This window comes from Hippoglossus hippoglossus, chromosome 3, assembly GCF_009819705.1.
Source record: "Hippoglossus hippoglossus isolate fHipHip1 chromosome 3, fHipHip1.pri, whole genome shotgun sequence".
Taxonomy (NCBI): domain Eukaryota; kingdom Metazoa; phylum Chordata; class Actinopteri; order Pleuronectiformes; family Pleuronectidae; genus Hippoglossus; species Hippoglossus hippoglossus.
The window spans coordinates 15,148,982-15,174,632 of NC_047153.1; the positions used below are offsets into that span (position 1 = coordinate 15,148,982).

Sequence of the window (25,651 nt, forward strand, 5' to 3'; positions counted from 1 at the left end):
CTGAAACTTCATGTACTAATTGACGCAATTAGTGTGAGTTAAATGTTTTGAGTAGTATTTAACTTAACAGTCTCTCGGTTTGACATCCCTGCTGTTGTGCTAATATTTCCTGGTACATAAAGTAAATCTAGTTTTATTAATTAATTGAGTGATTTACCTGCTTTATAGAAGTTAAGAGGTGCTAAAGGCTGCCAGTAAGCTTTACTAGTTTGTTTTAAAATGGCACTTAGACATGCTTGAGGGTCTATCTGGAAGCTCATAAAATTTGCACATACCTGAGAAATGCTCAGTTGAAGGACACAGAGGTAGCTGTGGGGGTTGTTGCAGGCGGTGTGCGCACACTCACGTACGCGCACACACACACCAATGTGAATTGCTGTTTCCCAGTACCCTGGCCTAACCCTGAGTGTCTAAATGACCGAACTTTATGGCAGACCCTGCCAGGTCAGAGGGAGCTGGAGGCTTTGCACACAATTGTTTTCTGCCTCACTACTCTGGTGAAAGAGTGAAAAGCTTTTCACTCTGACTGTTTTTGTCCACACCACCCCCCACCTCCCCATGCTCGCAAAAGAAGGGGCTTTCCTTGGTGGCAACTATTTGTCCTGATATCAGGGGAATAGAACAGCCGGACCTGTTCACCACCGCAAGCTTAATTACGTTAATTGTAAAAGTTAAAGTTTGGAGGTTGAAGTTTACGTTTTTGATTAAAATGTCGGGGTGTCAATCCTCATTAAACAGCATGACTCTCTTGTATCACCTGCCTGTTGCATCACAGTCTGCTCAGGGATGTGGGCAATGTGTGTGTCATTTAAATCCAGTATATTTTAACTTCAGAGAAAGAAATGAAATAGTGTTTATTATGAACATTTTGATCTCGGTGTCACTATGTCCTGAAGCCTCAGTTCCTCTTTTCCAGAGCTGTAGATTGAAATGCCTCTTATAGCCCTCTCTTTTCCCATTAACTTAGTTTTTTACAAAGATGCAGTTGATGATGCTTTCAAAATTATCATGGGGAACCTGTGAGCTTTGTATGCTCATCTGTTGAAACTGTGGACCAGCGTTCATTTAGCAGTGTGATGGTGATGGAGGGTCACCTTAAACGGTGGCTTGCCAAAGCACAAAGGTGAGATGGGATTTGGACCTGATTAAAAGGAATGTGACACATGAGCCTCAGCATGTGACTTTTGTCAATAGACCTCAGATTGATTGGGATTTCAGTCGAGAGATTGCCTCCTGAGTTGGTTGGATGTGTTTTTCGGGGGGGCTTCTTGCACCATGTGACTGCATGTAGAGCATGAAAACAGAGGATTTATCATCAGGTACGGCTCAGGTTGGTGTAAATGACGTAAAGTTTAATACAAGTAGACTGTGTATGGGCAGGAAATCGGAGATTCAGCTCCTTGTTTATACACATGAAATTTGTATCTTGGTCACAGCTCAGTTGAGAACTCTACCACACTGTCTCTCCTGTCGGGGCTGCTGACAGCGTTGTCAGCCACAGTTCACTCATCATAACACTACTGGTTTCAGCTTTAGCTCTGTGCATTCCTGCCATGAGCATGCAGGCAAAACCCACAAAACACCTGACACAGGAGCTGAGAGGATTGGATACGCCAACAGATACAAGTCTCACTACCTGGTGAAGTAAAAGTGCCTGTTCGTGCCAAATCATTTAAAAAAAGCAAAAGCCAATGAGCAAATTTAGATAATCAAGAGGTCAGTTGCAGGTAGAGCTGTTGTGTTTCAGCCCAAAAAAGGTTTTAGATTTAGCTGCTGCAGTTCACTTTAAAAGTTGATGTTAACTTGCTGCTGTGTCCAGAGGCAGTCAGATCAGCACCACAGCTTTATTTAAGTTGCTAAGGAATACATCTGACTTTCGCCGGCTCGGTTCAATTACAAACCCCAATAAGTCGAAAGCAAACTTTGTACAGGGTGGGCTGTGATGTGAGTGAATGAAATGCCCTTAAGTGAGAGCGCGCAAAGCCTGGAATCTTGTTTTTCTCCTCTGCTGGACACGAAAGGTTACCATGGTTCCCCTGAATGGCAGGCCGAGAGGTCAAAGGTCTCTTTAATTGTTCAATACGTGGAGCGCAGTGAGACAGAGTCTAGTTTTATCAGTTGCTGCAATAGTCATCGAGGGGTCTACTTTTATTTTTCATAAATGTCTTTCTATCTCTGTTTTGTCATATTAACATTCACACAAGTTTTGTTTTGTTATCAGCCACCAACTTATTTTTAGAATACGTTCTGACAAAGGATCAAACTTTTGTTAAGACAACATATAGATGTTTACACATTGACTTCTTTACCTCTGTGTCGTGAGGTTGAGATTAAAGACAATGAAGACACTGTCTGTGGTGAGTGGAGAGTTGCTGTTGAATGATTGGAAAACTTTGTGGCAGAGATAAGGGGTTGGAGGAGGGGTCGAAATGCTCCTTCTCACACCACTCCCCCCCCCACCCGGCCGGCACTTTGAGAGGTCACCCTGCTCATGGGAATAGTTCTTTGTTTAGCCAGGCCAGTGGTCAGTTGACTATCCTGCAGCCTGTGTGGAGCAGCGGCACATCTGCCAACCAGCGAGTGATTGATTTGTGGGCTCTTTCAGCTTTGCATTCTTCGCCTTCTTGCTTATCAGCCCTCTTTTTTTTTTCCCAGAGCCTTATTTTAATCTTCTGTGGTGTCATTTAACACTTTAAAGTACTTATAACATGATCAAATACCTGTGTTTCTTAGAAGAAGTTGTGGAATGAGTAAATACAATTATTTAGATTTAACCAGTTCACAGGAATAGGACCCATGAGTACATTTTAAACTTCTGAGGGTTATCTTAGTAATTCAGTGAAGGTTTTTCATAGGCCTCCTGATGCTGAAGGCCATCAATTTAACATGCTGCCTGCAGGATCGGGAGAGGATGATCAATTTTAATGTCTCCTAAAAGACGGCACCCTGGGGGTTGGGCAGGGTTAGGGATGGTTGGGGGACATCAATGCCATCCACATAGTTAATGAGCTGAACACAAACTGCTTCTGTCAGCTACAATGTTGAAACCATGTGGGGGTGACAATAAAGTCACAGATACTGTTGATGAGATTAATCCTCTTCCATAGAAAAATAATTTGCCTTATTCCTGATAAACATTCTGCATTTAGGTCTTGAAAAACTATTATTTTTTGACAATTTCATTATAATATATTGCTCCCGAACTTGTCAATTTTAGGTATGATATAGAAAGTGCATATTGTTTAAATATGAGTTGTGGAAGATGAGCTCTGGGGCAAACCAGTACGACAGTTAGGTCAGTATTTGAAGATACAGGTTGAATTTCTTCCTGCACCTTCCTTGCAAAGTATATTCACAACTAAAACAACTAAACCAACAGAAACCGATTGTTGAAGGTCTAATATCCTTTTATAAGTCTGAAGAAGATTCAGGTGGTTTGTGGTTAAGATGAGAGTTAAATTGTTTTGAAAGTTATTCGTAGCAGGAAAAGCATGGTAGGCATACTTCCATTGCAGTATTACATCAGAGCACAAAGAGAGCGACAAGTCTGTTTTCCTCTAGTTGTAACATTCAGGTAAGGTATGCAGTGCTATGTTGTGTTCTGGCTCAGAAACTGACCACAGTAATCAGAGGAGAGAGGGCTGAACTAATTCCTGGTATTTGTAAGGGAACCTTTGTTTGGGCCTGACCTGTCCACTGACCTTCAGTTTGTTGAGCTGCTGCCATCAGCCGGCCCATCTGTTGCAAGCTGATGGGAAGCAAATACAGCTTCTCTCCTTCGGACCATTAAGAAAACGCAGTGTAATGAACCAAAAAGCTATAATGACATTACTCTCACTTTTAGTCAAGCGTGCTTTGTGTTTTAACTTTGTGATTCAACATGCCACAACTTGTGTGTATTAAAATAATGCAGATTCCGAAAGCGAAAGTGTTGAGTGAGCGTTTCTAGGTGTGTAGCTCTGTCTTGCAGCAGCTGGGATGCATGTATTATTTTAGTTGTTGTATTGGCAGCAACTGGCAGATGTCACTGATACAGCAGGGAAGGGTGTTGTTACAAAACAGCATTTGAAACAGCTGGAAGATGATGTGAGAGATCTGCAGGCAGTCTGCAGGGCAGCAGAGCTGGTTCAGGGTGGTCATGCGGGGGGCTCTGGCCTGAGTTGGGTGCTAGCCAGGATTTGTGGTGGTCAGAGGTCAGAGGTGAGATTGCTCGGAAGGGCAGATGGTCAGAACTCTTTCTTCATGCTTTTGGGGGAAAGGCTGAGGTGTGAAAATAACTATGGCAAACAAAACTAAGGTGTTTCTATGTATAGACTCAGAGGGAAAGTTAAAGCCATTTTTTCTTTTACCCCTTTAGCAACAAAGATCCTTTAATCTCCAAATTATATGTTCCCTGGCAGAAAGTAGAAGGTCAGCCTCCTAATTTCAGTTGGGAGTGCTCTGGCCAAAGCTGGATATAGATTTTCCACATTATCTTAGTATTTTATCAATAATCAATGATTTTCTCACTGTTTGTCAATCCACCATCATTTGGCGACTGGAGCAGCAAAGTAGAGAGGCAGAGGATCAGTGCAGCTCATCTCTCATGCCCTGCAGTCATATCACTTCAGCACATTAATGGCATTTTTGTAAGAGCCTGCGTTAACTGAGGGGGTGGAGGAGGAGGGTGGTGTGGAGGGGTGGGGGTCTCTGTCCACTGCTGTCTTCACATCAAACAACCACAGCGGAGCTAAGAGGGGTAAGCAGTCAGGATTAATTAAATTAAATGTGTCCCTGGTAAAAAGATCAGACGACAGTTTGTCTGTGGTTTAACAAAAACGACATCGGTCACACAGACCGAAGTGTGGGAAACGGATGTTTAGTAAACAATTTTATATTTCATTAACGCATTATTGAAATTAATTAAGAGATTTTAAGGTACGTTGCTGTTCATTGTGTAAAAGTCATAATTCAGCTGATTAAAAATTTTTCTGGCACTTCTACTGCTGTTTAGCACCACAACACCTGGCAACACTGCCTACACACCGTCATCCATCATGGCCCTCATAAACACTGCTGTGTATATATGACAGTGGAGGGATTTCCTCTCTTGAAAGCAAAGGTTACTACAGCATGGTATTGTATGTCTGTGGAAGAATCTGCTGATTAAAATGTCCATATCCAATTCACTACCCTAACACTAACGATTGAGGCAGGCAATGGGCAAGTCACAAAGAAAGTCATGTGTTTGTTTCTTGTGTGGTGTCTGACTTCAGAAGTAGATAATGAGCTTCCATATTCAAGTTGTCCACATATGTGTATTTCTATTTGTGGCAGAATAGAACCATTTGGGATATTTTCTATGTTTTCTAACAGATTTATTTTTAAATTGATGTCCTACTAGTTTCTGTCTCTTGTTTGCTGATTGCTGATGACACGCTGCAAGAAGGTTAAACATCATCTATTACTTAGGTGGTGATGGTTTCACAGACATTTTGAAATGGAGCTTTAGAAAATGCAAATAACTGAAAAGTTATACAGCTTAATATTTCTGCTCCATTGGAATAATCCTCATGTGTGTTGATATTTGCATCTCTGTACCTTGATGGTTTGATTTGTGATGATGGATTTAATGTTAGCAGCTGTGATGCCCATTGTTTTTAGATTTTCTTTTCTTTTGGTACTCTCAGTGCTCACTCTCTATCAGAACATCAGTGCAATTGATTTGGTTTAACTAATGATTGATCCCGGGCTTCGGCAGCTTTCTGAGCCCAGAGGGGGATGGGACAGAAGTGTGTGTGTGACCTTAATGGCTTTTATGACCTAGGAGGAGCCACTGCCAAAGAGAGCATTTATAAACAAAAAGAATTCAAAACAACTTAAATCTTCATCATACAGTTCGGTTGGCTTTTTTGTTTCAAGATAAAAGGCCTTGTTGTAATTCATGTTGGGCCTTATTTGCCGGTAGCTGGCAACAGCTCAGTCTCAGGGAATGTAGCTGTTCCAATCCAGTCAGTACCTTCCTGCAGCACTCAGCAGGTCTGTAGCTTTAGGTAATAGGCAGGCATCTCTGTTCTCTGACGTCCACTGGATGTGGCTGAAATACATCAATATGTTTGGAGATGGAGGGCAATAATTCATCCGAGATCTTACACTAATCATTTGTTCCATGAATACAAATTTTATGATAATATTGATTTAAAATGTTTCCTTCCTGATTGAAGGGAATTCCTCTTAAGCCTGATTTCATGTCTGTGCTTTGACTTCGTAACGTGCGGTAGTGTCAACGCAAGGACTGAAACAACAAATGGAGTGAAACACAACACCGGCTTTTACAACAAAGAAACACCTCAAGGGAAAGGATTCTCCTTTGACATAATCAGTAAAGGCAACGTGTTGAGGAATAAAAGCATGGCTACTCTTTTGATTGTAGCAGAGAAATCCCTTCAAATCTCATGTGTTAGTAGAAGCCATACATCTGGATCAATATCAGTTCATAACATAAAAAACCCTCTGGTCTGTTTTACTGCAGGTATCTCCTCTTTTGCAATCCAGCCGACACCCATAGTGGTTACTGAAGGCTCAGTCGCGAGGTTTTCCTGCAAAATCAGTGCCCACCCTCCTCCCATCATCACTTGGGAACTCAATCGGGTCACATTACCCCTTGCCACTGAAAGGTATGCACTCTTTTGTTGACATTTCACACATCCTTGTTCTACAGCAGTTCGTTTTTGAAGCCATACATTGAACATGTTTTTTAGTTCCACAATCTTCTCAGTGATAAAAGTTGGACCATATTTGTGTGTGTCTCTTTCTTTCAGAATCACAGTCCTGCCCAGTGGTGTTCTTCAAATACATGGGGTGCAGCGGGCAGATGCTGGAAATTACCGCTGCATTGCCACCAACATTGCCAGCCGGCGCCGCAGCACGGAGGCCCCCCTCACTGTCACCCCAGGTAAGTCACCTAACTCGCGTTGGATAAATGTATTTTGTAAAGATCATGAATACATAACAAGATGTCAAGAGAGTTTGTGGTGATAAGAGCCGACACCGTCCGGTGTCGGGGTGCTGTGAACATGATCACGTGATCTAAGCAGCGGAGGTAATACGTCACTTCCTGTCTCTGTCTGCTGCACCCGGCTGCTCCACCTCTCACCTGAATAACGCTAAGGATTCGATGCTGTTGTGAATGCGTATGTGCAGAAAACCTGCTGCTGTGTTGTGCATGTGTGAAAGGCAAACTCTGGGTAAACTCTGTAGCCTATTGTCTGGTCATGTCTGAAAACGGCTTTAGTTTGTTGAAAGGCTTATTCATTCGCTAAAGGGACAACAGAGAGATGGCATTTTCACCGAACCTACAAAAAACATATGCTCTAAAGCTTTCTCCCTCCCCCTCTACCTCTCTCTCTGCAGCTCTCAGCCCCCAGCTTCCCCAGAGGCCGCGCATCATCACTGGGCCCCAGAACATTTCAGTGTCCCTCCACCAGAGTGCCATCCTGGAGTGCATGGCCACAGGCAATCCCCGACCCATCATCTCCTGGAGCCGAGCGGACAGCAAGTCCATTGATGTTTACACCACTAAAGTGTTGGGAAATGGCAACCTCATTATCACAGACATCAAGCCCAAGCATGGAGGAGTCTACTTGTGCAGAGCCACCACTCCTGGCACACGGAACTTTACTGTTGCCTCAGCCAACGTCACTGTGTTAGGTAGATACTGAGTACACAGAAGTTTGCTTGTGTATGCTTGGATTATCCATTGATGATTGATAAATGAAAAGCTTCATATATTTAAATTTGTTTCACTGGTGTTCTCGTCCAAAGCACCACCCTCTTTGGTGGAGTGGCCGGAGAGCCTGACCCGACCACGCGCTGGCACCGCCCGCTTTGTGTGCCAAGCTGAAGGAGTTCCAACACCTCAAATCACTTGGCTCAAGAACGGAGAGAGAGTTCACTCAAATGGTCGAATCAAGATGTACAACAGGTATTATTCTCTCTGTTTATTTATTCATTCCTGTGATCAAATAAATTGCTTTTCTGACATGCCAAATGTCTTTTATTTGTTTGCACAGATATAATTAACATGAGCTGTAACTCCTCTCATTTAACAGTCATTATTGACAAGGGGAAAAAAAATTGGACTAAATAATTAACTACAATACCTACAGTAGAAAGGAAACTAAATAATTTAAAGCTGTGCAAATGGGGTTTTAGTGAGTTTCCTATAACTTGCTCCTGCTCCTTATTCAACCATCTTGTTAGTGGTAATTATAGTGTGAAAAGACCCTAGTGAAGAAGCCCCAGGATAAAGCCATCTGTGTTTGTGTGTCTGCCGCAGCAAACTGGTGATCAACCAGATCATACCTGAGGACGATGCCATCTATCAGTGCCAGGCAGAGAATGAGCAGGGATCGGTCCTCTCCATGGCGAGGCTCATTGTGGTGATGTCAGAGGATCGACCGAGCGCACCCAGGAACCTCCGAGCTGACACCGTGTCGAGCTCTGCGATCCTTCTGGCTTGGGAGAGACCTCTGTATAACTCCGATAAAGTTATTGCTTACTCGGTGCACTACATGAAGGCTGAAGGTGAGTGGTGTGTAAACAAAGAAGAGAGCATTTTATTGGTCTTTTTTTCTCACAGGGACAAAATTGGTGGAAGGAAATTGTTAAATCATTAAGACATTTACTGTCCATGAGCAGTACAGGAACTTAAACTTTGTCTTTACCTGTCTACAAAGTATAATGTTCAAGCTAATCAAATGTGGTCCGTTGGTGGACAAAGGTTGAAAAAAACTAGAAAATGAAGGAACTTCTTTTTTTGTCATTTACGATAATAATAATTATAATTATTATTATAATCACACTTTATTTATATAGCACCTTTTAAAAAAAAGAGTTAACAAAGAGCTTTGACAGCATAGCAAAATGCAAATACAAGAGAAATAACAATTCGGCAGGAAGCAATGTAACAGCCAATGGAGAGAATCGAGGCTGGGGGAGATGTGATGTCATCTGTTAAAACCAGTAAGAAGCCGAGCTGCTGTGTTCTGAACTATTTGGAGGGGGGAGAGTGACTTATGGCTTATGCCAGAGAGGAGGGAGTTACAGTAGTCCAGTCTAGAGAAGACTAGTGTGGGAATTACTTTTTACAAGTCTGGGTGTGAAAGTATGGGTTTAATTTTGGAGATGGTTCCAATTTGTAGGAAGTAGGACAGGACTTTTCTAGCTGTGCTTCAAAGTTTAGTTTTGTGTCACACAGTACACCAAGGTTTCTGGCAACAGGGTTCACGTTGACCGACCATGGACCAAGTTCAATGTGGTTGATGGGTTTAGTTGGATTGAATAATATTATTTCTGACTTTGAGTTGATGAGTTGCAAGCAGTTTTGTGCCATCCAACAGTTGACATAATTTAGACAGTCTAACACAACAGCTAGGCTTTCAGGGTCATCAGGCCTCAGCTGAAGGTGTCATCTGCATAGCAGTGGAAGGAGACGTTGTGGCGTCAGATGATTTGGCCAAGAGGAAGCACATAAATGGAAAATAACATTTGGCCTAAAATTTAACCTTGTGGTACACCACAGGTAATGTGAGTTTTAGAGGATATGTATTTACCTATGGTGATTGGTGACCGAGCAGGTTCTGTCTAAAAGGTAGGAATCAAACCAACTAAGTGCAGTGTCCTTGACGCAAACCCAGGTTTTTGATCTACTGTATCAAAGGCTGCACTTAGGTCTAGGAGGATTAAAATTGCGCTCTCTCCTCTATCAGCTGCTAAAAGGAGGTCATTGGTTACTTTAAGGAGGGCAGTTGCTGTACTGTGTTAAGCTCTAAAACCTGATTGAAATTTCTCGAAGATGTTATTCTGACACATAAAAGACAACAGTTTAGTCCAAACCACTTTTTCTAAAAGTTTTGATATATATGGAAGTTTAGAGATAGGAAAGCAGAGGGGATCAAGATTAAGATTCTTTAAAAGAGGTTGGACCACAGCGTGTTTAAAACTGGAAGGAAATATTCCCTCTGTTGGGGATCTATTAAGAATCATTAAAATACTGGGTAACTGTGTAAATAACCTTTCATGGGAATTATATCCAGGCTGCAGGTTATGGTTTCAAATAAAACCAAATAGTGACACAGGTTCAAATTTGCTAAAATAAGTCTGAACGTCCCTCTTGGCATTTAAAATGTGAATTCATAGGCCATAGTCCTGTGGAGTTTCAAGATGCAGGGTCCCTTTGGCTGATAAAAAGCAGAATGCAGACAAAACCACAAAAAGCACAAGGGTTGTAGTGTGGCAGCAGAAAAGCCTGAAAGCCTGTCAGCTTCCCTGGGAACTGACAAGAGTCACATACTAACAATACAGCATCTCAGAAAAAAAAACGTTAGCTTGTTCATTCAAGCACTGCACTTAATTATAATGCCACTGACTTCCAATTGGGGGAAGTAAGACATACAGAATTCACCCAGAAAAAAAGAAACACCTGCTGGATTTTGTTGAGGATAAAGAGGTCAAAATAAAAAGAACAAGTTGAACAAATTCTCCTGCTTTATTCTTTTATAACTGTCAAGGATTTTCTGCACTTGATTTCGATCTAGTTTCACAATCTCCTCAGTCCCAGTCACAAAGAGTGGCTATTCACTGACATTGACAGAGTATCTGACAGTGCACTCTTCACCTGAGGTTGCAGTCGGAGAGGCCTGGCAGTAAATGGAGGCTTTAACAAAAAAGAGGAACTAATTAGTCTGTGTGATGGAGTGTCCTAAAGTGTGTTTTCTGTTAGGGCAATGGGAGAGTAAAGGGATTGGACTGTAAGGCAGACTTTGTTACACGTTTCAGGGAAGGCTAACTGATTCATTCAGAGTGTGAGGAGCTGACAGAGAGTGCTTTCAAAAAACTTTTATGTACCTTATTTACCAGGTTTAAAATTAGACCAGGTGTTTTCTTTTTACCCAGGGAACAAATACATTTCTTTCGACTTTGCACTAATTAAATCACTATTACACTGAGGTTTATTTGAAAAGTTAGTGCATGCGAACATGGATATTAATGTAAATTTGTTTCCCTTATTGTTGTTGGAAGGGAACATTTTAATTTTTGCAATAATTTTGAATGACACTATCATGCAAAAAAAAGATTTTGAATTGAAGACAAAATGTTACCATTTAACAAATTTAGTAAGCATGGGAAAATACTGTATTCTGAAATTATACAGGAGCACACACATTCAAACTTGATAGTTTGAATAGAAACTTTAGTTGCTGGACGTGATGAAAATCAGAAGGCAAGAATCTCCACACACCAGTTAATGCATTCTTTAACTTATTTATTTTACCTTCCAGGAAGGTAATGTTTCTTCCAGAAGAAGTGTAACATGAATATATTTATCAGAGCATCAAATGGTTGTGCTGGCATCTCGCCTTCCAAAATGTTTGTTTCCACAGGTGATAAGACCGGCCACATATTCTGTTATGAAAACATACACACCAAAAGCTGTTACAAGGTTTTGTTATCAGTAATTTAAACCTTTGCCATTATTTACTCTTTTTTTGGTGGACTCAATAATTGATAGGATTTTGTGTCCCACTTTATATACTTGTACATAAAGTAAAACCTACAATCTTCTTGAAATTTGCTGTAATTTATCAAATTAATATCAAAATATGAAAAAATTGGTTTATCACTTGACAGGGCAGGGATACTGTTCATTTAGGTTGTTTTATGAATTGGAAATTTTGAGTATTTCAACTCATTTTACAATGTTGTCATTTTTCAAGGATTAAACAACGAGGAATATCAAGTTGTCATTGGAAACGATACGACTCGCTACATTATTGATGACCTGGAGCCAGCTCGCAACTACACCTTCTACGTTGTGGCCTACATGCCCATGGGAGCCAGTCGCATGTCGGACCACGTGTTCCAGCACACGCTGGAGGATGGTGAGGCTCATACCCAGTGACGCTCATAAACAAAGTCGATCCCACAGTAAATACAAAATCAGACGCAGAGGGGTGGTAGAGTAATTGATCTTTTACCATTTAATTAGACTGTTAATGCAGCGGGAGCTCAGAGACTGTTTGTTTACCAGATGTTTAAACTGCAGTGAATGAGCTTTGTTGTTGACATAAGAAACAAGTTATTTGTGTGCACAGTGTGTGTACATGTATGTGTGTGTCTTTGTACACAGGCTCATGTATATTTATGCTGTCTATGTTCTGGACGTCCCATCCCACTAGGGTGTTTTTTAAACCTAGGCAAACCTCATTTGTTTACGGCCTTGGCCTGTGGGCCCGAGGTAAAGAAATTGTAATCCACATTTAATCAGGGAAAAGTAAAGATAAGTTGATCATGCATGATCATTGATGTCAGATTTGCATGTCAATGTTCACATTTCAAGCAGCATCTGTGGCTGTAACGTATTATTGTTAATATCATAAATATCACTGTTTCCACTACACACTGCAGCTGCCACGAGGTCAGTTTGCATAAGGGTGAAAAATATGGATAAAATGGACTGAAAATCGGTTGATGGATAATAAAACCAGACAGGAATGTCTGTTTTGACTACTCCATCCAATTTGATACTTGATCAGTCAAAGTAATTTATCATATTGATTCAAACAAGCCATGAAACGTTGATTCATGGATTTCTAAGGTTTTCCACAATGTACTAATAAAGCCAGTGATATTAATGGATCAGGTATAAATGGCTTACAAAATTATTCTGTGTCACGCCAAGTACCTTGTCATTGCCCAACTTTGTTAGTATCTTAACTTCTTTAATTTGAACTGGAGCAGTATGTTATAAATCTGAACAAAGGTGATATTTTTCATATTTTAACTGTAGCTCCCTAATATGATTTATTTTTTGTGTATTATCTGGTAGGTCAATCATCTTAGTTTTACTGCGTGATACAAAACTGCTTTCAGTCAAATCTATCTTGTTTTCTCTGTCCGCAGTTCCCCTCCGAGCCCCTGAGCTCAGCCTCACCAGCCGCAGCCCCACAGACATCCAGGTGTCTTGGCAGCCTCTTCCAGACAAGCTGAGCCGCGGCCGAGTCTCTGCCTATCGTTTGTCCTATCGCACCAGTGCTGAGAATACAGTCTCACAGATAGAGCTACCTGGAGAGAAGACCAATCATCTACTGGAAAACCTGCAGCCTGACACCATCTACCTTCTGCGTATCAATGCTGCCACCAGCATAGGGTTTGGTGAGCAGTCGGCCTGGACATCCCACCGCACTCCCAAGGCGTCCAGTGCACGAGGTACAGCATTAGGAACGGTCTTAACGATTTCTGATATAAAAGTCTGTGATTTAAAAAAATGAAGGAAAAATATTCTCATGTACACATTGAAGAATTTGACCTAAAAAGAGGAATTGTCTAAACTCTTGCAACAAAACAGACAGAAACCAAGAGAAGAGCTTGCTCAAATAATCTTGTTAAGGCATTGCGTTTGTTACTCTGTGACCTTTGCCTTCCACTGTCAGTAACACTGGAGGGCTTCAGTCATGGGTCATAAAGGGAACCGCTCAGGCCTCCGGGTGGGAAAGAGTATTTGGCTATTTAGAGCTACATCTGAAGCTCTGTGGTGGGGGGAAGGGTGGATTTGTTTTTCCTGCCCATCTCTGTTGCCCCCTGTCTCCAATCTAAACTCAGGACAGAAGTCCTCTTTCGGTAAACTTCATTCCCCTCATTCCTAAAGGAAAAACGTGTGAAATCACTCCCTTGACTATTAGAGCTGTTGCCTCTGGTGTGCACTGAGTGTGAAACAGCTGGTAGTTTCACTTTTCAAAGGAAAAGCTGGTCAGGGGCCTGTCCATCACATTAACAGTTTCTAATTTTCTAGGAACAACTTCCTGTTCCTGAAAAATTTCAGTCATGTGGTATAAATAGCAATGAAGGATGAAGGAATGAAGGTGTATGAAGGATATTAATATAATTTGATGTGGCACAGTATGAAAATGATGATGAAATATATGGTTTGACTCTATATTTTGATCACATGGCTGTTTATCCAGTGTTTTTATTATCATGAAACTGAAATAACTTGTTTCAGTGTAGGATTGTAAACCCATTTAAATAGTAATCACTAAAAACAAAAATTTATGTTTTCTTTTATTTCTATAGTACCTCTGGCTCCTGAGCTGCATTTGGAGCCTTTGAACTGCACCACTATCGTGGTGCGCTGGCAGTTGACGAACAGAAACTCAGTCAGTGTGCAGGGCTACAGACTCTTCTATCATGAGGAGAGCCAGCCGGAGAACACACCAGTTCAGCTGCGCGCCTCAGATAATACACACACCATCGGAGGCCTTGGTGAGTTTGGTTTCAGATCATTTGAGATCCTCCTGCTTCTGTGCTACCTGTATATTGTGTAGGCAGGATATTATAGACAGTAATTTCATGGTTTTCATGTGAACATACACCATCACTCAATAACATGTGACACAAGCTTCCTATTAATGCCACATGTTTCTGATTTAGTTGGATTTTGATGCATTCTGCTGCATAGACTTACATCTAGATTTCATACATTCATCTTATACACCTTACGCTAATTAAAGCTAGATAACTTCCTCACTTTTCTTCACATCATACACAGGCACTACTGATAGGAACATGCAACTTAAAGCAATATCTTTAGGTTATTGTTTGATTGTTTGTTTTTTTGTCTATTAGGTATAAACGTTTAAGGTACATATTCTTATCAATATTGCCCGGTGTACTGAGGAGAACAGTACAGTGACAGAAATTATAGTTCTCCAACTTTAATTAGGGTAATTATTGACCTTATGAGGATAAGTGGTTGCATTTAATGAATGTAGATGTTAGTAATTAGTGGTTATATTTGGTCATTAGCCAGCTGAAGAATCATTGTTCATATATATAAAAAGAAAAACACATGTACACGATACAAAACACAAAAAAACATGGAAGGATTTAAGTATGCACCCATATATTCCTACAAATTACTCCAAGACAATCCAAAGATTTTGAATTGCATGTCAACTACATTATTCACATTCAAAAAGTCTTAAGTGTAAAGTTCCTGGTGGACGAATGTCTTTCAAAGCTGCATCTATTGTCAGCCAAACTCATGAGTGATTAATTAGCCCAAGTCCTGTCATGTGCTGAGCAGAGGTTGACGAAGTGTGGAACAGAAGAGCATCACATCCCACTTCCATGACCTCCCAACCTCTGTGTGGAGTTTCAGTGTGTGTGTGTGTCTTTTCATCAGCTGCTGGATGGTGTTTGTGGATATCACAGCCTTAGTGGCCTTTAGGTCAGATTCATTTTGACCTTTTTTTCATTTGAAAGAGGAAGGGGGGGGGGGGCTCAGGCCAAAGAAGTGGACAACTGACCATCTGTGGCCAGAGGGGGTCAACCAGGTGGTCAGCAGCTGACTTGTAAATCAGGAGGCTCAGTGCTGGATCAGGATCAGAAAGAAAGAAAGAAAGACGAGGAGGAACTTTAAATTACTGTAGGTGTCAACTCTAACTCCTGCAGGCGTTTGGTTAGTTATTTAGTTTAATGATTTAAACAGAACTACGAATTATGTTAATGCCAGAAAACACTTACCATGAAACATGCATTTACTACTCACTTTAATATTGACATTATGAGATTGAATAATAAGTGAATTAATTTAAAGTTAATTTTATTGTCATAATGGTTATGACATATTTTTAGAATATTTTTGAGTTTTCCCCTCAGGCTGTTTCTTGCTTAATGAGATCACTTTGACTATTGAATAAGAGGAAGAGGAAGCTGCAGTCACTGCTGAAGATAAATATTAAGCCGATCAGTAAGATTAGCATCAAACAACAAAAATAGAGCTTCAGTCGGATAAAAAGAATGATCTTTTTGTTCCTCTTTGATAAAGGAGCTTTGCGTGGCTGTGTTTTGAAGAGAGGGAAGCTGTTTTGTGGAGGCAGATTTATTATGTGTTTTATGACTGCTGTGAGCATGTATTGCTGGAGGAGCATTGACATCAAAGACTCTCATTGTGTTCGTCTTTGAAAGCCACGGAGAGAGTTTATTAGCCAAGACTTTAAGGAAATACAGCCTGTCACCAACGAAGCTGTAGGCCAAACACTGACGGTGTCTTGTGAGCTCAATGTTTTACTTTTCGTAGATTTCTGTCTCACGAATTAGCCGCAGCGCTCTGCACGAGGAGAGGGGTGTAAGGTGAAGCATCTGACCTCCTGTGAGGACACACTTCCTGCAGCAGAGAAGGCTTCACTATGCGGAGGAATCTGACTAATTAGCTTTGAGGCCAATTACCAATTATTACTTATTTCTTCAAGACTACTGTACCTATACCATCAATTGAAGGGAAGACAAATTGTTGATGTATATGAGAGGAAGTTGTGCTTTAAAACTTCTAGATTTTAAAATGAAAGCAAACTTTAAAAAAACTGAATACAACAAATGTAAATGGGTATATAGATTTATAAGCAGCCCTGATATTATTCCATGCTAAATAAAAAAATTTGATCTGACAGTCGCACAAATGGAGTGGAGTCATAAAGTCAGTGGACTCACTCAATGATAGAGTGTACTGAGTTGAGCATATTAATCACAACTGAGCATATATATTTGCTTACAAGAGGAAAAGTTGCCTAATCTCACTTTATAAATTTATATGTAAGTTTTTGTTATAGCTACACAGCCAGTGTTTGCATTAACAGCCAATGGAAACTCTTTTTTTGTTCCAACTCATTACCATGCTAACCAGCTAGCCTTGCCTGTCCCTTTGCTTTCCAGCAGAGTCACTGTAGCGTCCAGTCTGCCCTGAACAAGTAGCAAAGTAGCTCTGCTCAGAAAACACCTTACTACCTCTTCTCTTATAAATGCAATCGTGGCTGATGCTCATGGCAAGTTCTGTGGCAGAGAAAACTTACAAAAAGCACCTTTATAGTGCTCACCTTAAATCTTGTGGTAATCTTTTCCACCAGTGTGGAGCATATTAGTATTACAACTACTGTGGAAACCCCTGTATCCTATCCATATGTATTTTAGACCTCTATCAAACAATGACATCAAATAATGTTGGCTCCCAAATTAACAAATGGCCTGAATTAAAGGGAACAGGGAACTTTGTTTTTTTTATAATTTATGTAGATGTTGCTTCTGCCACTTCTATGCTTCAATCAATACAAAGTATTTAGGTTATTTTCGCTTCTATGCGAGAATATTATGCCTTTTATATTAAACTATTTTTTGCAGATAAATTCTGATGCTGTATTTTTTTAACTGCATATTGAAGATTTAAAGCTACACATGCTGTAATGCAAAAGTCCAGATTTTATGTCCTCAAGACACATGAATGCTGAATGTGTTTTTTTCTCAGCGGCTGATCTCTGCTAATTAAATCTGCTTGTACTGTAAATTGCATTTCCTATAATCAGCGTCATGTTGTACACAGCAGCCATCCTGTCTTTGCCAATAACATTGATTTCTGAACTATCAGCTGTGGCAAAACTGGATACAGTTGATTCAGCTCTGTGCACTGCTGCACAGAAGATGCTCCGAGCTGGCCGTTGAATTATCACTTATGATGACCCAAGTGAATGAAAGCCCACCCTGAGCGAGAGGAATGTGTGTGAGGGGCTCCGGTTGGGTATAAATGACACAGTGATGTGACCTTTCCTCCTGTGTGTATTCTCTGCTTGGTCCATGAGAAGGACGGTTAGCCGTATTCATGGATTGAGTACCTCTCATACCTGTCGTCACCAGGCAAAGCTTTGTGCACAACTGTAGATTTATCTCACAGCTGCAGGCCATGTTGCATCTTCTCCAATCCTTTCTTCAAACTAGTCATGGTAGTTGGAAAACTAGCTTTGTATTCTAGCCATTATTTTAAGTTTTTTTGGTGTTTAACATGCTTGTGTGTTTGTGTGCACATGTGTGCGTTGATTTGTATGAGTAAAGGCAAAACAGAGGGAGGGGGGGGGTTGAGAGAGAGATGATAGATGCTGGTGTGAGGGTTCATACAGGAGTGGACATTTATGGCCTCTGTTCAGGCCTGGCTTACTGAGTGCGGCCTGGGGGGCCTTTCACAGGGCTGAACAAAACCAACAGGATCTGCATTTTGGTTGTAAAAAAAAAAATGGGGGGGGACCACAAATGGCAAAAAAATGCCCCTTTAATACAACAACATAATTTATGGAGTCAGGTCATGTGAGATCTTTCCCAGTGGGAAGGACAGGGAAATATCTTTACTTGAGGAATGGCATCTAAATCAGAATGCAGCGCTCTAAGAATATAATGTGTACGAATGCAGCTACATTCATATATATTTTTATTTATATGTTGTAAATTTTGTCGTGAAGCAGCAAATTGTAGCCTTTCCAGCTTTTTAACTTTTTTCTATTTTCCATATCATTGTAAAATTACAAAACATGGCAGTTGAAAACATTAACTTTAGCTCTGAGAAGTTGGGCGTTTGACATTTCACAAACAAACTGAAAAAAATAAGTCAAAATAAGCAGCCATTATGTGCAGTTGGTATGTTATGTTATGTCATGGATGGATAAGTAACATCCTAGGGGTTTCATATAATGCCATTGTTTGTGGAGGCCACAGGATGTAATAAAGAGTGTTTGTGGTCCCAACACATTGCTGAGCTTCAGGTGTCTCCTCCACTGTGGGTGAAAAACAAACCTGTCCGCTGTGTTTTCTCTTATCAGGACACTGTCACCACCTATTAAGTGCCATTTTATTTTGACTCTTGGCGTTTCCCTGCTTTTCCACTCACTTCCTCAGCTTGACCCTCCCCCTTTCAAAGAGCCCTGTAACCCCTCCTTTTGCAGGATTTAGCTTGCCAAGATTCCATGTCAAAGGTCATGGCCCAGATGTCACAGCTTCCCCCCTCTCAGAGCTCCTCTCTCGCATAATTATGGCAGGCCCATTGTAATGTGGGGCTGGGTAGAGGTGCATACATGCCTGCTCCTCTCTTAAGAAGTGGACAGGCGTAATAAACTACACAGAAACTCTAGATACTAAACTGGACATTGTACGAAAAGTTACCTTCTGGATTTATTTATCTATTGCATCTATTTATCTATCTAAGAAGTGGACACATGCAAAAAGAAGTGTCTCGTTTTCAGGCAGATCATATCTTTGTTCAGTCTTAACATAGTTAACATTTAACCTATTCTGCAAAGATAACTCTGCCAGCAACTCATGATACACTTTATATTGTAGATTAGTGTGTACGTTTTTTCTTGTAGCTCTTAATTCGAATTGCAAGTAATTGTTAAGTTGTAGGCAGCGAGAATCCAAATGCAAAAAAAAGAGGCTCATCTCATATTCCACACCCATGACCCCAGATTCTTTCAAAGTTTTATCTTGGCCTGACCTGCTGGCCCTGGTCTGGCTCCAGTGAAACTCCTCAGGGCTGCATGGGGGTGGAAGTAACTCGACTTCACCCCTCCTAAACTCCTTTAACCTCCCTGGACACACATTCATCTCCTGTGGTCTCCTTCTTTTCTCGTCCTCCTAAATTTCTCATACTGCAACATTAGTTAGTTTGCCTTTTTGTCTTTTGTTTTTTGCAGGAACACAATACTAGTGATATGCATAAGATTTTGTGTTCATTTGTGAAAAGTTCTTATTTAAAAACACTTTCACAAAACACATTACTTGTTAGATGTTGTCAAGACTCAACATGTATGACTTACACAACTGATATTGTATGCAACATATAACTTGTAAAGTTAAAAGGGACATTTGGTCAGATGGCTTCTATTTAGGAAAGGGTCTTGAGGGTCACTGAGGCCTGGAACTGCTGTTGACCATCAGCCACGTCCTTCTCAGGGGATTTTGTCAGTCGATTTAACCCCCAGATTCTGGACCTAAATAGGAGTGACCACTGACCAGCAGGCCTGTTGGGGCTGGAGAATGGTCCGTCTTATTGGTGCTGAAAAGACCTGGTGACAGGGTGATGGATCGTGGAGGAGCTCTTGTGTTCTTGCTGCCCTGAGTGCTGCAGAAACTGACCAAAGGACTCACGGCACTGAGCATCTGTCACACCGCCTCACCTCTCGTTCCCACCACACCATCAAACTGGAAAAAACACTCCCTGACCCCACACCCACACAGTCCAGCTCTCTTTCATGTAGCACCCCTGCTTCCTGTTGGCCGAAAGAATCACATTGTCATCTGGCACCAGGCATCAGGCCTGTATTGAATTATTACACTGAATTCAGAGTGATGGTGAGAAAAAAACCAAAGTTAAAAATCCAAGTTACTCGAAGTCCAGATCTGAGACACCACAAATGGTAGACTTAAGTATTTTACGGCTAGAAGCAATTTTTCATGTTTCTGTGATGTGATTTATTTACACATTTTGGTTTCTCTCTTTTTCTAAATGTAGATCCAAGGAAGAAGTACCACGTTAAACTTCTGGCTTACAATTTCATCGGAGATGGCTACCAGGCGGACCAGACTATCAGCACCCCTGGATGTGTCTGTAAGTCATAAAGAATACCTGGGAAGATATTATTTCAGTGTGCCTGCAGCATGATCATACCATGTATATATGATCATGGAACTGGGAACTGTTGGGTCTCTCAATAAATTGAAGGTCTTGACCTTTTTATGTTATTTGGCTCTTAAAATGTAACTGAACTTAATACCTTTTATTATAGTTCATTCCTCATTTCGCCATGGATTGTTTGTGTGAAGCACTTTGTAACATTGTTTAGATAAGTGCTATACAAGTTGTTATTATTATAAAATAACATTATAATGTTTCTCTCAGCTGTTCGAGATCGAATGGTGCCTCCTCCACCTCCACCACACAACGTGTACGCCAAGACTAACAGTTCCACAGCCATGTTTCTGCACTGGGGCAGACCCGCCTTCACCTCCGGCAATGCAGTCAACTACACCATCCGCTGCAACCCTGTGGATCTGCAGAACGCCTCCCTGGTGCTCTACCTGCAGACGTAAGAAAATCTTCTACACACATGGCTACGATTCATTCAAAGCAGCATTAATCTATTTTGCAGAATTAAACAAATAGCTGAACTTAACATGTTTGATTTATATATATTATGAAGTTTTGTCCAACATGTTAGCCCATTTGTATCCTATTGATGTTTGTTCCTGGTCACTTGATGAGCTTTACTATTGATTAGTACGATAAATTCATGTGACTGCTGTTCATTGCTAACCTGTCTGTAGAGGAGGGTGTCACTGTAAAGTGAAACCACATGTATAACTAGTAACTGGGTTTTGTGTGACGTCCTGCATGATGGCTTCCCTTTGTTGCTCACACCGTAGTTTAGCTGTAATTTCACTGTTCAGCAGTAGTCCATCATCACAGCCTAAACTCAGCTGAATCACATCACCTAAAGTGTTTATTTATGACACTTAACAGCACAGATGCTTTCCTCACACCTGTAGGGTGGAGAAGCTCACAGCTCAACAGTATCTCTGTGTTGATGCTCCTCTATCAGTCAGCACAGCTCCATAGCACCACCTGCTGGCCATTATTACAGGGGAGCTGATGAACATATTTTCAGACACTTCTTCTGCTTTGACCTTAGTTTGATGAAAAAAAGAGGTTTCAAGTCAACTGATCTGTCTTTTTTCTGCAGGAATGAGCAGAGCCTCTTGGTGCGAGATCTGGAGCCCAACACCAAGTATGAATTTGCTATTCGCCTTCACATTGATCAGCTCTCCAGCCCCTGGAGCCCTGTGGTCTATCAGAGCACTTTCCCTGAACGTGAGCACGAAACATTATTTACTGTATATACTCTTCTGTACCATTCAGTAAGTTCTTATGTGCTTTTGAGGTGTTACGCCACAGATGGAGGTGCTGTTTTTAATATTATTGTAGAAATTTATTTAAATGGTACTTCTTTAACTATTGTTGTTGCATGAACAAACAAAGTTGGTCGGAGTTTTGAAAAGACACTTTGTGTGTAGTATATATGATATTTTATTTTATGACCTTGTTCTTTTCCTCCACAGCTCCCATGCTCCCCCCTTCCAACGTGAAAGTAACTCTGATTGAGGACGACACTGCGCTGGTTTCATGGAAGTCTCCAGATGAATCCAACATCGCCGTGACACACTACACAATCCTGTTCGCCTCCAGAAACGCGTGGATAGCTGGGGAGTGGCAAGTGCTGCAAAGAGAAGGTAAGGAGGGAAGTGGGAAGAGAAGTAGAGACATTATACAGGTGTCCAGAGGAGGGCGCAGACACAAAGCCTCTATCCTGTCCCAGACAAATGGTCCATTGGAAATCAGTAACTCATTTGATCATCCACTCCATGTCTGTTCATTGTGATCTCTGAATGGTGCCATGACTGGTCAAGCTCAGACTTATTGACCCTGATCACACAAAGACCACAGATTCCTATCAAAGTGCAGCAGTGGTGAATGCATCTAGTTCTCTGTTTCAATGTTTATCTGTTTGCATGCGATCCTGAGTTAATCTAAGTGATACAAAAAATTGCAGCTTTCAACTCTCTCTCCCAGATGCACCCCACAGATTTTAGCTTGTGTGTTTTCTGTGCTGCTGTAAAAAGCTGGATCTTCTGTCCCTGTGGAGAAACCCCATTTACTATGTAACTGTAGAGAGTTGCTAGTTACTCTATGTTCAGACATCACTGTGTCCATAATTAGTCAGTGGCACAATATGTTTTGAGTTTCACTTTATAATTTTCAGCAGATGTTCGGGTCGTACTTACATACTTTAAAACAAGATTCACAATTTCCTGTAATGTTGTCTGTAGAAAAACATAGTAACATATTGACGCTTATCATTTTTGTCTTAGAATTTATGCTTAGAGAATAGTTGTGTAGTATCATTTGTATAAGTGGGAATTGTGTATTTGTAACGCAGACATTTTTCTCAGAAACAAACAGTAGAACCTCTAATATTTGCTCTTTTTTTTAAGTCAGAGTAGGTAGTTTGTCTCCCTTTTACTGGGAAAGGGGTCAAAAGTGAAAGTGTTCACAAAGCCTAACCAGCTCAGCCCAGCCCCCTATAAACTCACACTGAACACCCAACCCCCTTCAGTCTCTTCTGGGACCCTGGTGGCTTAGAGACTTGGTGGTACTGGATACGGGAACGATCCCCTGTCACCTTTGGACAGGGTCAGGCTGGCTGTATTCCCCGTATTATCAATCTTTATGAAAAGCTCAAATAATTAGCTGCAGCTTTATATTGAGTGTACAGAAAAATAAACCAATGTCTCAAAATGTTGAACTACCGATTCAAAAAGTACCACTAAACACAGTTAAACACTGTGCTGTAGCATGTGATAAAATAAACACCACTTTTACTGGTGCAGTCACCAGTAAAAGTAAATGTTAAGAAGATAAAAGCCCTGTTTCAATAATATTTTCACAATGTGCAGTTAAACATCAGAGTTAAATCTGACCAACAGGGACTATCACCATGGCGCTGTTGGAGAACCTGAAGCCTGGTCAGGTTTACCTGGTGAAAGTTTCTGCATCCAACCACATGGGTGATGGACCATTCTCTCACACAGTGGAGCTGACAGTGTTTTCAGATCTCTCCTCTGACCCTCGGCAATCCACAGGTTAGTGCCGTCAACACTGTCCTGATTGAATCATTTGATATCTAATGATGGGAAACTATTCAAGGTTCTTTTGTAAACTGATATATGGTAATCATGATGTATACGCTATAACCTGACTGTGTTTCCTCATCCTTTGCAGGCTTTTCTGATGGCTTCTACCACCTGGACCAAAAATCAATGACAGGGATCACTGTGGGTGTCTGCATTGCTCTCATCTGCATCATCATATGCGCTTTCATTCTTGTCTGCCGAGGCAAAAACAGGTACTTAACTTTGTGTGGACACAACAAAAGAAAAAAAACAGTTTCCTGGAGAATTTTCAGTCCGTAATGACGTCATGTTTGTTTCCCTGCAGGAAATTTTTAGCTGCTAAAACTTACAGAGGAGGTGTGAGCACATCGGCCTCGGCTGCAGGACAGCTGGGCTCTGACGGACAAGTTGAGAACGCTGATGTGACTGTGCCAATGATGAACCATTTCATTGATGCAAAGGTACTTAACACTTATTACAGGAACATGTAATTAAAACGTACATAAGTTATGTTAACAAAATAACAGTAACATATTGTATTCGTATAAATTAGATGTTTGGAAAATAGATGTTGGTCGTGGAAGTTATCAGAACCACATCAAATGTAGTTGCAAGAGTAGTAAAGCCACTCGAAGTCGTATCACTTTCATATTATTTTATAGTTCATACCAGATATGACTTAATCGTATTCACTGTATTTTACTTGTAGGGTGGAACAAGCCTCATGATCAATTGTCTTGGTCCGGTTCAGCCCAGTGCTGAGATGAAAAAGAAATGGTTCTCCTTCAGCAATAATGTGAAGAAGGACAGTAAAGCAGTACAGGTAAGATTAACAATCATAAATCCTGCTGTTTCAGTTGTCATCCACCATTTGTAGTTTGGTAGAGAAAAGTTCCCACAACACAGTTGTAAACTATAAGGGATTCTCTTACCTTCAATTGAGTCTCATATAAGCCTGACTACCAAACCTCAGCCTCAGGTGGTTGGAAGTTGTGCTCTTCTCAGGACGAAGTACTACACAAATCAGTTCAGGCTAACAAGAGCTCGAGAGCTCCTTAATTGGTGATTATGATTCCACTGTAAGTAAGAACCAAGTAAGAAGTCAGAGGGATACTGAGGTTGTTGTGTATGTAAAAGCAATACGATTTAGAGGAAAGGAAACACATTTGTTGAGTAGTAAACATAAATATGGATTATAGAAAATATTAAGTTTAAGGGTAGTGTAAAATGAAAATGAGCTCTCTTTCATTAAACAATGAGCTAAAAACACTGGTTACTTTGTCTTTGCTGCAGAATATGAGACATGGCTCTGTCACCTACCAGTCAGGCAACACAATGTTAACCTACGAGGACGAGCTAGTTTCTCCGGACCAGCCCTGCACCCTGCAGGCACTACTCGGACACCACGGCGACACAGAGGGATCCTCTAACAGCGAGGGCAGCCACGAAACAGGTGACTCGGGTCGCTACTCTCACGACGAGACAGAGATGACCAACCTGTCATCTGGTGCCAGCAGCCGCCCGCCATCTCTGACAGCGGAGGACAGTGGAGGCTTAGACTGCAGCGGCCCTGCTGAAGAACCCAACGAGCTGTCGGAGGCCGACCCGAAGTTAATGAAGTCTGTTGATAATGACTGCTGTCACCACGAGGTTCAGGGCAGTTCTCAATCTGCACTTTCTCTCTAAGTTTGTAGGAATGTCTGTGAGTTTGTGTGCAATGCTGTGTGTGTGTGTGTGTGTGTGTGTGTGTGTGTGTGTGTGTGTGTGTGTGTGTGTGTGTGTGTGTGTGTGTGTGTGTGTGTGTGTGTGTGTGTGTGTGTGTGTGAGAGTGAGAGAGTGAGTGTAAATGAAGTGGTATTCATTTTGTTTATTTACACTCCATAACAGAAATATTAAAGGGATAGTTGGGCCTTTAGGGACATGGGGTATTCTACATGATACAACAATGTAGTAGTCACCAAGAAAAGAAAATAACACAAAGAAATAGAAAAGGGACTAACTCAGCCCGCCACAGACAGATTTGACTAAAATTCATCGATGTCACACCGCTGAAGTTATTTCCTGTTGGAAG

At 41.1% G+C, this 25,651-nt stretch overlaps 1 protein-coding gene across 1 annotated transcript in view; it reads left to right on the top strand.

The window, feature by feature from the left end:
* Positions 1 to 25,329, top strand: part of prtga (protogenin homolog a (Gallus gallus)) — a 28,010-nt gene extending 2,681 nt beyond the window's left edge. The window contains exons 3-19 of the mRNA XM_034581012.1: positions 6,512 to 6,656; positions 6,801 to 6,934; positions 7,393 to 7,689; positions 7,804 to 7,963; positions 8,318 to 8,565; positions 11,757 to 11,921; positions 12,943 to 13,248; positions 14,113 to 14,301; positions 20,366 to 20,461; positions 20,753 to 20,939; positions 21,594 to 21,721; positions 21,970 to 22,140; positions 23,395 to 23,550; positions 23,690 to 23,813; positions 23,906 to 24,041; positions 24,290 to 24,403; positions 24,874 to 25,329. Of these exons, the coding sequence (XP_034436903.1) occupies positions 6,512 to 6,656; positions 6,801 to 6,934; positions 7,393 to 7,689; positions 7,804 to 7,963; positions 8,318 to 8,565; positions 11,757 to 11,921; positions 12,943 to 13,248; positions 14,113 to 14,301; positions 20,366 to 20,461; positions 20,753 to 20,939; positions 21,594 to 21,721; positions 21,970 to 22,140; positions 23,395 to 23,550; positions 23,690 to 23,813; positions 23,906 to 24,041; positions 24,290 to 24,403; positions 24,874 to 25,266 (3,149 nt within the window). The 3' untranslated portion in view covers positions 25,267 to 25,329. The remainder of the gene's footprint in view (positions 1 to 6,511; positions 6,657 to 6,800; positions 6,935 to 7,392; positions 7,690 to 7,803; positions 7,964 to 8,317; positions 8,566 to 11,756; positions 11,922 to 12,942; positions 13,249 to 14,112; positions 14,302 to 20,365; positions 20,462 to 20,752; positions 20,940 to 21,593; positions 21,722 to 21,969; positions 22,141 to 23,394; positions 23,551 to 23,689; positions 23,814 to 23,905; positions 24,042 to 24,289; positions 24,404 to 24,873) is intronic.
* The last annotated feature ends 322 nt before the right edge of the window (positions 25,330 to 25,651 follow it).